Genomic DNA, 13,573 nt, shown 5'->3' with positions numbered 1-13,573 from the left:
CTGCTCTTGTTGCCGCAGTATTTATATGGCTGGTCCAGTTCAGTTTCTGGTCAATAGTAACCCAGGATGTTGATGTTAGGGATTCAGTGACGGTCAAGGGAGGTAGTTGATTCGCTCTTGTTGGTGACGGTCATTGCCTGGCACTAGTGTGGTGCAAATGTTATTTGCCGTTTAACATCCCAAGCCTGAATGTTGTCCAGATCTTGCTGTGTGCAGACATGGTCTGCTTCAGCACCTGAGAAGTCATGAATGGTACTGAATACTGTGCATTCATCAGCAAACATCCTTATGATTACCTTATGATGGAAGGAAGAACATTGATGAAGCGGCTGAAAAAAAGCAACTGGTTCAGCCTAGGACACTACTGTAAGGAACTGCTGCAGCGACACTCTGGTGCTGAGATGATTGGCCTCCAACAACCATGAACATCTTCCTTTGTGTGACACAAACCAGTGAAAAATTCCCGTCCCCCAACACCACCCACACCCACTTGCCCCACCAATTCCCATTAGCTTTAATTTTGCTAGGTCTCCTTGATGCCACACTTGGTCAACTGCTGACTTCTTGTCAGTTGCTTTGTCCATGTTTGGACCAAGGTTGTATCGAGTTCAGGAGCCAAGTGCCTATGGTGGAACCCAAACTGAATGTCAGTGAGGATGCTATTGCTTGACAGCACTGTCACTGACACCTTCCATCACTTTGCATGATTGAGTGTAGAGTGATATGACAGTAATTGGACAGATTGGATTTGTCCTGCTTTTTGTGGACAGGTCATACCTGGTCAATTTTCCACATTGTCAGGTAGATACCAATGTTGTGCCTGTACTGGAACAGCTAGGGCTGGGCTAGTTTTGAAGCACAAATACTGCAAGTCCAGAAATCTTGTAATACCCTGATGTTTTCAAGGCCCAAAGCCTTTGTTATATTCAGTACCTTTAGGCATTTCTTGGTATCAAATGGAATGAATCACATTGGCTGAACACTGGCACCTTGTGATGCTGGGGCCTCAGGAGGGGGCACTCCTGGCTGAAGATGTTTCAGCCTTGTCTTTTGCACTGATGAGCTGGGCTCCCCTATTGTGGAGGATGGGATGTTTGTGAAGCCTCCTCCTCCGGTTAGTTGTTTAATTGTCCACCATCATTCACGACGGGATGTGGCAGAGCTTTGACCTGATGCATTGGTTGTGGGATTGCTTAGCTCCGCCTATCACATACTGCTTCCCTGCCTATGCATATAGCCCTGTGGCAATTTTAAAAGGTTGGCACCTCATTTTTAGGTATGTCTGGTGCTGCTCTGGGCACATTCTGCTGCACTCCTTAATGAGCCTTGAGCATGGTCACAGACCAGCTGGTGGAATAACAGCCCTTGAAGCTGTAGAACCCTTCATTAAAAAATATACTTTATTCATAAAATATCTGAATGAACATTACAAAACATTTCTAAATGGCCATCACAAAAAGTGCAATCAGATTCAACTTTTACACATGGATCAAGAGGTGCTTCAATACAATCAATGAATATTACAATCATTTCAATATGGTCAATACAGACAGACAGTGCAATGGTATTGGAGTTATTAACATACATCATGTTGCACTCTGAGGCGCTTCAATACAATTATAATACAATTAGTATTCAATGCATACATTCATTGTGAGTCATACAGCCCGAGGGGTCTATACCTTTCCCAGCCCCTCAATGCACTATGGCAGAAAGGTCTTGGACAGCAACCTTTCCCCATTGCGCTTTTGCGGCGGCTGCCCCAAGCTTTAGTGCGTCCCTCGTAGTCCTGGACTTTGGAATTTGCCAGTCTGCAACACTCGGTCGGGGACAACTCTTTGCGCTGGAAGACCAACAGGTTTCAGGCAGACCAAAGAGCGTCTTTCACTGAGTTGAAGATCCTTCAGCTGCAGTTGATGTTTGTCTCAGTGTGTGTCCCTGGGAACAGCCCATAGAGCACAGAGTCCTGTGTCACAGCACTGCTCAGGATGAACCTCGACAGAAACCACTGCATCTCTCTCCAGACCTTCTTTGCAAAGGCACAATCCACAAGGAGGTGAACAACGGTATCATCCCCCCACAGCCACCTCGAGGGCAACGTGCAGAGGGGGTGAGACTCCTGGCGTGTTGGGAGGATCTGACGGGGAGGGCCTTTCTCACCACCAGCCAAGCTATATCTTGGTGCTTCTTGGAAAGTTCTGGCGATGAGGCATTCTGCCAAATAACTTTGACAGTCTCCTCGGGGAACCATCCCACAGGATCCTCCCTCTCCTTTTCCTGCAGGGCCTCTAAGACGTTACGTGCCGACCACTGCCTGATGGACTTGTGGTCAAAGGTGTTTCTCTGCATAAATTTTTCCACGAGGGACAGGTGGTACGGCATGGTCCAACTACTTGGAGCGTTCCGCGGCAGCGTGGCCAGACCCATCCTTCGCAACACCGGGGACAGGTAGAACCTCAGCACGTAGTGGCACTTGGTGTTTGCGTACCAAGTGTCTACACACAGCTTGATGCAGCCGCATACAAAGGTGGCCATCAGTATGAGGCTGATGTTGGGCACATTTTTCCCCCCTTTATCTAGAGGCTTGTACATCGCGTCCCTGCGGACACGATCCATTTTCGACCTCTAGATAAAGCGAAAGATGGCTCGGGTGATCGCCATCGCGCAGGAGTCTGGAATGGGCCAGACCTGCAACAGCAACAGCGAGAGTGCCTCACACCTGATGACGAGGTTCTTACCCGCAATGGAGAGGGAGCGTCGCTCCCACATGCTCAGTTTTCTTTGCACCATAGACACTCGCTCCTTCCAGTTTCTAACGCATGCCCTGGTCCCTCCGAACCATAGCCCCAGCACCTTCAGGCCGTCTGACCTGATGGTGAAGGGGACAAAGGATCAGTCAGCCCAGTTCCTAAAGAACATGGCCTCGCTCTTCCCACGTTTTACCTTGGCTTCCGAGGCCAGTTCGAACCGGCCGCAGATGTGGATCAGTCTGCGCACCGACAGCGGATCCAAGCAGAAGACCGCGACATCGTCCATGTACAGGGAGGCTTTGACCTGAGTGCCTCCACTACCTGGGATCGTCACTCCTCTTATGCCCGGATCCTTCCTGATGGACTCAGCAAAGGGTTCTATGCAACACACAAACAGGACAGGGGAGAGAGGGCAGCCCTGCCTGACTCCAGATTTAATAGGAAAGCTATCAGATTCCCACCCATTGATTGAGACTGTGCTACTGATGTTAGTGTAGAGCAGTTGGATCCAATTGTGAATTCCCTCCCCAAACCCCATTTTGGATAGCACATCCACCATATAGGTGTGCGATATTCTGTCAAAGGCCTTCTCCTGATCCAGGCTGATGAGGCAGGTGTCCACACCCCTGTCCTGCACACAGGCAATCGTATCCCTGAGCAGCGCGAGGCTGTCAGAGATCTTCCTGCCCGGCACAGCACAGGTCTGGTCAGGGTGGATCACCAATTCCAGAGCGGACTTGACCCGATTAGCGATGACCTTGGACAGAATCTTATAGTCCACATTCAAGAGTGAAATGGGTCGCCAATTTCTAATTTCCTCTCTCTCCCCCTTGTGCTTGTAGATGAGGGTGATGATGCCTTTCCTCATGGATTCTGACATGCTGCCGACCAGAAGCATACTCTCGTACACTTCTAGCAGGTCTGGGCTGATCCAGTCCCACAGAGCCGAATAGAACTCCCCCGGCAAGCCGTCGCTTCCGGGTTTTACTCTTCTCGAAGGACTGGGGCCTTAATCAGTTCGTCAGGAGTTAGCGGTTTGTCCAGGCTCTCCCGTGTACTGTCGTCTAAGACCTCCGTGATAGAGGACAGGAAGGACTGGGAGGCCGTGCTGTCTGTGGGCTTCATGTCATACAATCGGCATAAAGGGATTTGCTGATCCTCAAAATGTCGGACTGCGATGACTTTACTGAGCCGTCTTCTTCCTTCAGGCTGCTGATCACAGAGCTCTCTCTGTGTACCTTTTGGAAGAAGAAACGTGAGCACGTCTCATCCTGCTCCATGGAGTGAACACTGGAACGGAAGAGGATCTTGGAGGCCTCCGAGGCAAAGAGCGAGGCTTGCTGGCTCTTCACCGCTTGGAGTTCCTCCTTGACATCGACCCCCATCGACTGCAGCCAGAGCAAATTCTGCATGTTTTTCTGGAGTCGGGACATTTCCCTCTGTTCCTTTCTAGCTTTCTGGGCGTCTTTGAGGGTGAAAAACCTCTTGATGTTTCCTTTGATCGCTTCCCACCAATGTGTCAGGGACTCAAAGAGGTGTTTCACTATTCTCCAACCTTTGTAATCCCTCTTGAGCTCCTCAATGTTCTCTGGGGTCAGCAGTTGCACGTTTAGCTTCCATGCCCCCTTGCCCACCCTCTGGTCTTCCTCTAAGTGACAGTCAGCCAGTAGGAAGCAGTGGTCAGAGAAGAACACCGGCTTGACGTCGGTGGATCTGACTGCGAACGCACGAGACACAAACAGAAAGTCTATGCTGGAACTGATGGACCCGTCTGGCCGCGACTAGGTGTACCTATGTTGCACTCCGTCTGCAGGCTTGCTGAAGATATCGTGCAGCTTGGCATCCTTAACTGTTTCCATCAGGGATCTGGACGTAGCGTCCAATCTGCTGTCGGCCCTGCCGGATCGTCCAGCCGCATCGATGATGCAATTGAAGTCACCGCCCAGAATGACCGACCTGGAGGTTGCCAGCAGCAGTGATAGCTGCTGAAAAACCGCCAGCCGCTCACCCTTTTGTGCCGGGGCGTACACGCTAATTAACCGGAGTGGAGCATTCTTGTACATTACGTCTGCTACGAGGAGGCGCCTGCCCACCACCTCCTTAACCTCGGAGATGGTGAAGTTGCCTCCCCGCAGCAGAATACCCAGTCCGGAGGAGCAAGAGTCGTTTCCTCCCGACCAAACCAATGGCCCATAGGACCACCATCGTGACCATTGCCGGTAGATGCTGAGGTGCGGTATCGCACACTCCTGCAGATACAACAGGTCAGCTTTGACTTTGGCAAGGTAGTCCAAGGTCGCAACACATCGCGCTACTCACATTTATGGATACAATCTTTACACCCATTTTAAAGCATTTAGTCTCTTACCAAACCTGTTGTCTCTGAGAGTTCCAGACCTTTGGTCTGCTCCTGCATACCCATAGTGTTCACAAATTGCCTCACTTTGGATGGGCTGAGGAAACTGTCCTGAACCTCCCCATTGGCAATGTTCTGGTCAGGTAGCATCTGGGGGTTCGTGCAGAGAATGGGATTTGAAATGTCCTCTGTTGGAGAAGTCTCTCCAATCCTCCCTCCCTCTGGGACGTTGCTGCTCCCGGCTTCCCAGAGCTGGGGTGCGCTGAGCGCTTCACTGCTCCCAGATTCCTGGGGCTGGGGTGCGCTGGCCTCTTCGGGTTGTGGGCAAAGTTGGGGTGCGCTGGTCTCCTCATTGTCTCCAATGTTCTGGAGCTCGGGTATCTCGTCCTCCAACTCCCTAGAGCTTTGCCGCTTCTTTTGTAGATGCCGCCCTTTCCCTTCTTCGTCCGAAGAGCAGCTGCCCTTGTCATCCGTGTCGGAAGGGAGACGTCTCTTGCCACTTGTCTGGGAAGTAGCTTGGTACCTTCTTAGCCCCTTCTTCCTTTTGGCTCTCTTCACCAGCTGCCACTCCCCCTGCTGATTTTCCGCTGCTTCCTCCTCCTCCATTGATTCGCTCTCCTGAGGAGTGGGAGGTTCAGGGGCAGTGCTGTTGATTGGCTGTCTGCTGCCTCAATCTTTTCCTCCACCTTGTCCCTCTCTGTGTCCTCCTTTGTCCCGTTGTTCTCACTGGGGGCCTTGGTGATTGGAGTGTTGCAAGTGTCCTTGGTAGTAGTAACACGAAGCATTTCCTCTGCTTCCCCCTCGTTGGCTTTGGCTGCCTGTGCATAAGTGAGGCCGCGTTTGGGGAAAGTCCTGTAGAGGTGACCTGCCTCGCCACACAGGTTGTAGCACTTAGTCTGTTTGCAGTCCTTTGTCTGGTGCCCTTCCTGTTTGCAGTTCTTGCAGAGGGCGGCGCTGCAGTTGGCCACCACATGACCAGACTTGCCGCATGAGCGACAAAGTTTGGGCTGCCCAGCGTAGACAAGGTAGCCACGGCTTCCCCTGATAGCGAAGCTGGAAGGAGGGTGGAAGGTGGCTCCCTTACCGTCAGTCTTGAGCGTGACCTTAACCTGGCGTTTGCATGTCCAAATCCCGAAGGCGTCTCTAACCTCGGTGCAGCTCCCAACCTTGTCGACGTACCTGGCGAGGAAGGTGAACACGTCAGCGACGGGGACGTAGGGGTTGTAGAGAGGCACAGTCACCACACGGTCCCATTGCAACGGCAGAACAAAAAGCGGCTCCACCGTCAGGATCTTCATCTCCGGCTGGTCTCTCTTCTCCTTGAACACCTTCAGGAACTTGACGCAAGCTGCCACACGCTTGAAAGTCATGTCGAAAAATCCAGCGCAGGGGAAGTCTTACAGGGAGTAGATCTCCTCCGCTTCAAATCCATACACCTTCAACACGATCCGCTTGATGAAGAAGGCCCGATCCATGGGTGCTCCTCCTTCGCTGTCTTTCACCGTCACCCGAACGGTGTTACGTACCCCATGGTATGGGGCTCAACTGGTTATAGCCATCGCTTCACGACTACACTTGATCTTAGCCAAAGGCCGAGAAGCGATCCAGAACCTTGCCTCATTAACATGTGGAATCCACAAAGCCATGTACACGTTGTCTTGCCTGGAGAACCAACATCTGTGCAAAATACTAGCTATTACTATCACTATTACTAACTATGTAAGCTCAAATTATTGAAATGCAGAGCAGTTCCATGTTCCCTAAGGGTGCAGTTGTCTGGATTATCACTCTTCCCTGAAATGACACCTCCAAAATAGGTTAACTGGTTAATTAGCTCAGTGCTGTTTGTGAAACTTTGCTGTATGCAAATTGGTTCTTACAAGTCAAGAATATATTTCAAAAATCATTCAAAAGTAAAGTACTGCAGTTGCTGGAAATCTGAAATAAAAACAGAAAATGCTGGAATCACTCAACAGATCTGGGAGCACCTGTGGAGAGAGAAACAGTTAGTGGGGAAGTTGCAGGGTCGATCCCAGGGCAGCTGCCGATTCTGGGATCCCAGGACAGTAGGAGGGATTGGAGGCATCATGGGGCAGGCCTGAGAGAATAAGAGACCTGGGTGAGGGAAGGGCCAGGAGATCCAGGAAGGGATAAGAGGCCCCAGATGACAGGGGGGTGAGGGGTGGGTGCTGGTGTTAACCTGGGTGGAGTGGTGCACTTTTGAGACCTGGCAAAGGATTAGAGGCTTTGGGTGCGGAGGGTTTGGGGGTGGGGGGAGTGGTTGGAAATGTGCCTGATCAAGGGTTGTTCAAGCAGGCATGCTGGAGCCAGGAAATAGGTATAAAGATGCTCAACTTGTGCACAAGGCTAGCCCTCACCTGGATGTAGCTGCTGCATTTTCTGAGACTCGGGGAAACCCAGCCAACCACAGTGGAAGTTGAGAAGCTGAACAACAATGAGGCTTGCAGCCTCATTATTATATTTAAAGGGCCAACTCACTTTGGAGCGACTGGGATCCCGCCCATCTTCCCACCTCAGTTAAAGTCGATGTGGGTGAGTTAGAGGCAGGTTTGGGTTGGGAATCTATTTTTTAAGATTTTAATCTCCAACCAACCTAAATCCAACTACTATTTTTGGGTTAAAATTGTGTATGAAAGATGAACAGACAAGGAAGGAGTGAGGGAAGGAGACATATGAAGCAAAATAACTGAATTTTAGGTTATTAGGGTCTTTTGCCCATTCTAGTTAAACTATTTTATATGAAGAAGTATTCCTTTACAGAAACACTGATTTCCTGAAAGGATGTAGGATTTAGGATCCAGTGCAACCTCTCCACTCCACATTGCCTTTTTCAGTTTCTGGCAAGCATTTATATGGTTTAGCAAATACCCTGGAGACCAAGCCTGTGGACATTAATAATATGGAGTGGTGATCATGAATAGAGACCACATAACCTTCATCAATCTAACATGTATGCTGCTATAAAACAACTGAATACTGCCATTCAGTGAGGAGCCCATAAATGGATTAATGTGGTAATAAATTGGCTTAGAAAGCAAGTGCCTGGAATCCATGTAGGAGTACAGTACATTACTGCTTTCTAAGTCTGAAAATTCAGTCAATAAATGTTGATGGAACATATTTGATCCTGAAAATTGCGACAAAACGTCCACTTGAAGAGTGTGTTGAGAATACAATATTTATGAATTTTTATTTTTACGTTTTATTTTTATGTAGGACTGCGGTAGTTTAGCTACCATTGATTATCAAGTGCTGAACTACAAAATTAACATTTTAGATAACTTTAAATAAGTGATATGATTGCCTAAGATTCGTGACATGTCAGCTAGACTTTCAGTCTCTGGAAATTTTTCCACAATCCATGTTCCCAGTGGGGAGCTAGGCTTGCAGAGAGTACAGGGTAGAAAATCAAGGCAATGGTACTATAGGCCTGTCCCCCGGGATCACAGAATCATAGAACTTTACAAAGCGAGGCCATATATTCACAGAGTAATTCGTTATAATAATGGCCATGAATTCACAATTTGATTTAAAACATTGACAAATTGTGGTAACTAAACTCATTTATTATTTCTTTTTCTAGGTAATGCATAATGACCTCATTTTGGAAATGGACCATCCAACCGCAGGAAACATAGCTGTTCCAGGTAGGTTAACAGTTCCTTCTATTTGCCAAAGCACAACCAAGTATCCTTAGCTGCTGTACTTGTTAGTTTATTCAGGCAACCTACCTGGCAAGAAAAAGGAGAACAAGCAAATGTTGCAGCGTTTATTGTATAAGCATAAAACTTCTGGAAAACGATAGAAGCACCAATAATTTCTGAACTTAGTATTACTTTTGTCTTTGAGAGTTTTCTGACCTGAAACCCACAAAACTATTTAAAGAAGAGCATAGAGTACTAGATGCATTTATCCCTTATCTAACACCTCCAAAAATAAGATAACTGGTCATTTATCTCATTGGTGATGTTGGGAGTTTGCTCTGATCAAACCAGTTGGCTCATTGCCTTCATAGCAGTGACTACACTTCAAAAATAGTTGATTGGCCGACAATTAAAAGGCCTGTTAAGACCATTGAACAGTCAATTAACTTAAATTTTTCACAGCAGGTGAAAAGGCCAAGTGGCCTTTGCATTTTTTTGGAAATCTCATCCACGGGCGGGATGGGGTTTCCAAAAGCAACTAAAAATAAAATAAAAGTTTTAAAATTTAAATAGTAACATGTCCCTGCTCATATGACAGAGTCACATGAGGGGACATGTTTCATTACATTTTTATTTTCTATATCTGCTTTTATAACTCATCTCCCTGAGGCAGCTCTGTGCCTCAGGGAGACTATGAACCGCGCACTCGCGCTCATGCGTGAAGGTTGCACTTGCCCCGCTCACACTACTCCCACCGCTGCAGCGTGCGTTTCATGCTGGGCAGGCCTTAATTAGCCCCGCAGCGTGAAATCGCCTTCCGGCCCCAATCGCGGGCGGCCGATGGCTTCCCAACCGCCCCTGCCAAGCCCACCCGACATAGGTGAAATTCTGCCCCATATATTAATATTGTTCTTGTTGTTGCTTATTGAACGGCAGCCTCTTTGTTTCATTGTGCTGAAATTTCCATATCATGGAAATCTTTGTTTTTCACTCTGATGTACTATTCAAAGATTGTAATGATTTAAGTGCATCTTTTTGTTGTTCCTCTGTTTTTGTTTTGTTCTTTCCAGATTAATACAATTCATCATCCAGTTTTTTCAGTATTGAATTGTTGATGGTTGACTGCTTTTCCAAACTGTTGCTATTGGATGCTAAATCTTTGGTAGTGCATAAACATCTGGAGCTGCTTCACAAGAAAATCATATTATTCTAAAATTAATGTCCAGAATTTCCAACAGAGTGATCTATGCAGACCACCACCCAAAGGACCAACAGGTTTAGAGTCTGGTGCACTTCTTTCTATGTCATGATTTTAATTCAACTACATTAAGTGACACCATTAATCCAGTAATGTTTATTAACACTACTAATCTACTGTTGCTAATAGTTATTCCAACTATATCCAGTTAATCCAGTGATTTTAAATAGTCCTGTTAATCCAGTGATATTAGTTAGAGCTGTTAATCCAGCTGTATTAAATAGTGCTGTTAATCCAGTGGTATTAGTTAGAGCTGTTAATATAGCAGTATTAGTTAGATAGAGCTGTTAATCCAGCAACATTAATTATTGCTGTTAATCTAATGATATTAGTTAAAGTTGTTCATCTAGCAGTATTAATTAGTGTGTTAATCTAGTGGTATTAGTTAGAGCTGTTAATCCAGCGATATTAAATAGTGCTGTTAATCCAGCGGTATTAATTAGAGCTGTTAATCTAGCAGTATTAATTAGATAGAGCTGTTAATCCAGTGACATTAATTAGTGCTGTTAATCTAGTGATATTAGATAGAGCTGTTCATCTAGCAATATTAATTAGTGTGTTAATCTAGTGATATTAGTTAGAGTTGTTAATCCAGTGATATTAAATAGTGCTGTTAATCCAGCGGTATTAGTTGGAGCTGTTAATCTAGCAGTATTAATTAGATAGAGCTGTTAATCCAGCAACATTAATTAATGCTGTTAATCTAGTGATATTAGTTAGAGCTGTTAATCCAGTGATATTAAATAGTGCTGTTAATCCAGCGGTATTAGTTGGAGCTGTTAATCTAGCAGTATTAATTAGATAGAGCTGTTAATCCAGTGACATTAATTAGTGCTGTTAATCTAGTGATATTAGTTAGAGCTGTTCATCTAGCAATATTAATTAGTGTGTTAATCTAGTGATATTAGTTAGAGTTGTTAATCCAGCGATATTAAATAGTGCTGTTAATTCAGTGGTATTAGTTAGAGCTGTTAATCTAGCAGTATTAATTAGATAGAGCTGTTAATCCAGCAACATTAATTAATGCTGTTAATCTAGTGATATTAGTTAGAGCTGTTCACCTAGCAATATTAATTAGCGTGTTAATCTAGTGATATTAGTTAGAGCTGTTAATCCAGCAATATTAATTAGTGTGTTAATCTGGTGATATTAGTTAGAGCTGTTAATCCAGCAACATTAATTAGTCCATTAATCTAATGATATTAGTTAGAGCTGCTGGTCCAGCAATATTAATTAGTGCATTAATCTAGTGATATTAGTTACAGCTGTTAAAAAGGAATATTAATTAGAGCTGTTAAAGGTGATGTTAATGCAGTGATATTAAAGATGACATTAATGCAGCAATATTAAAGGTGATGTTAATGAAGCGAAATTAAGTATCGCTGTTTATCCATTGATATTAAGTACCCCTGTTATTGCAGTGATATTAATTAGATCTGTTAATCCATGAGTATTAAACAGCACTGTTAATCCAGAGATATTAAAAGACTGTTAATCCAGCAATGTTAAACAGAGCTGTTAATCCAGTGATATTAAATGTGCTGATGATTCAGTGATATTAAGAACAGTTGTTAATCCAATGATATTAACTAGTGCTGTTAATCCAGTGACATTAACTAGTGCTGTTAATCCAGTGATATTAAATAGATAGAGCTGTTAATCTAGCAATATTAATTAATGCTGTTAATCCAGTGATATTAATTAGTGCTGTTAATCCAGTGAAATTAAATGCGTTGTTAATGCAGCGAAATTAAATAGTGCTCTTAATCCACTGATACTCAATTGCAGTGTTAATGCAGTGATATTAATTTGATCTGTTAATCCAGTGATATTAAACAGCACTGTTAACCCAACGATATGAAATGGTATTGTCAATCCAGCGATATTAAATAGTGGTGTTAACCCAGCGATATGGAATACTGCTGTTAATGCAGTGATATTAAATAGTGCTGTTAACACAGCGATATTAAGTAGTGTATTAATCCTACAACAATAAATAGTGCTCTAGTCCAGCAATATTAAACTGTGTAGTTAATCCAGCAATATTAATTAGTGCTGTTAGTTCAGTGAAATTAATTAGTGCTGTTAATCCACAATATTATGCAGTGCTGGTAATCCAGTGTGATATTAAATATTGCTGTTAATTCAATAATATAAAACGCTGTTAATCCAGCGATATTAAATAGTGCTGTTAATTCAATAATATTAAACATTGCTGTTAATCCAGCAATATTAAATAGTGCTTTTAGTCCAGTGATATTAAGTACCACTATTAAACCAGCAATATAAATAATGCTGTTTCTCCAGTGTTATTAAACAGTGTTGTTAATCCAGTAATATTAAGTACCACTATTAATCCAGCAATATAAATAGTGCTGTCTTTCCAGCGATATTAAATAGCGTTGTTAATCCAGTGATATTAAGTACCACTATTAATACTCGGGGAGGTGATGGTGTAGTGGTATTGTCGCTGGACTAGGGTAATGCTGTAGGGACCCGGGTTTGAATCCCGCCATAGCAGATGGTGGAATTTGAATTCAACAAAAATCTGGAATTAAAAGTCTAATGATGACCATGAATCCATTGTTGTAAAAACCCATCTGATCCACTAATGTCCTTTAGGCCATTTCCTTTTCATCTAATGCCCTTTCGGAAAGGAAATCTGCTGCCCGTACTTGGCCTGGCCTACACGTGACACCAGACCCACAGCAATGTGGTTTGTACTCAGTATTCCGGCAATAGTACTGTAGACTTGTGCTCCAGAACTTGCCGCGCCCCTAGCCAAGCTGTTCCAGTGCAGCTACAACACTGGCATCTACCCGGCTATGTGGAAAATTGCCTAGTTATGTCCTGTACACAAAAAGCAAGACAAATCCAACCTGGCCAATTACTGCCCCATCAATCTACTCTCCATCATCAGTAAAGCAATGGAAAGGGTCATCAACAGTGCTATCAAGCAGTACTTGCTTAGCAATAACTTGCTCACTGACGCCCTGTTTGGGTTCCGCCAGTGCCACTCAGCTCCTGACCTCATTACAGCCTTGGTTCAAACATGAACAAAAGAGCAGAACTGGTGAGGTGAGAGTGACTGCCCTTGACATCAAGGCAGCGTTTGACCAAATGTGGCATCAAGGAGCCCTAGCAAAACTGGAATCAATGGGAATCAGGGGGAAATCTCTCTACTGGTTGGAGTCATACCTAGCACAAAGGAAGATGGTTGTTGTTGTTGGAGGTCAGTCATCTCAGCTCCAGGACATCGCCGCAGGAGTTCCTTAGGGTAATGTTCTCAGCCCAACCATCTTCAGCTGCTTCATCAATGACCTTCCTTCCATCATAAGGTCAGAAGTGGGGATGTTCGCTGATATTTGGACAATGTTCAGCACTGCTCAGATACTGAAGCAGTCCATGTCCAAATGCAGCAAGACCTGGACAATATCCAGGCTTGGGCTGACAAGTGGCAAGTAACATTCGCAACACCCAAGTGTCAGGCAATGACCATCTCCAACAAGAGAGAATCCAACCATTGCCCCTTGATATTCAATAG

The 13,573-nt window shown here is 45.0% G+C and overlaps 1 protein-coding gene across 3 annotated transcripts in view; it reads left to right on the top strand.

Annotated features, from left to right (window-relative positions):
* The window catches only part of sugct (succinyl-CoA:glutarate-CoA transferase), a 596,483-nt gene that overhangs the window by 470,841 nt on the left and 112,069 nt on the right, over window positions 1-13,573 (top strand). The window contains exons 13-14 of one of the 3 annotated variants that reach the window (XM_078540131.1): window positions 8,711-8,774; window positions 9,842-12,541. The exons of 1 other annotated variant lie outside the window; for it this stretch is intronic. In XM_078540131.1, the coding sequence (XP_078396257.1) occupies window positions 8,711-8,774; window positions 9,842-9,846 (69 nt within the window). In that variant the 3' untranslated portion in view covers window positions 9,847-12,541. Of the gene's footprint in view, window positions 1-8,710; window positions 8,775-9,841; window positions 12,542-13,573 lie in introns of those variants that run through there. One more of the 3 variants, XM_078540128.1, reaches the window with a different exon arrangement.

Source organism: Cetorhinus maximus, chromosome 4, assembly GCF_964194155.1.
Source record: "Cetorhinus maximus chromosome 4, sCetMax3.hap1.1, whole genome shotgun sequence".
Taxonomy (NCBI): domain Eukaryota; kingdom Metazoa; phylum Chordata; class Chondrichthyes; order Lamniformes; family Cetorhinidae; genus Cetorhinus; species Cetorhinus maximus.
Note: the sequence above shows the minus strand (reverse complement) of the source record. Positions and strands in the feature narration are given on the sequence as shown.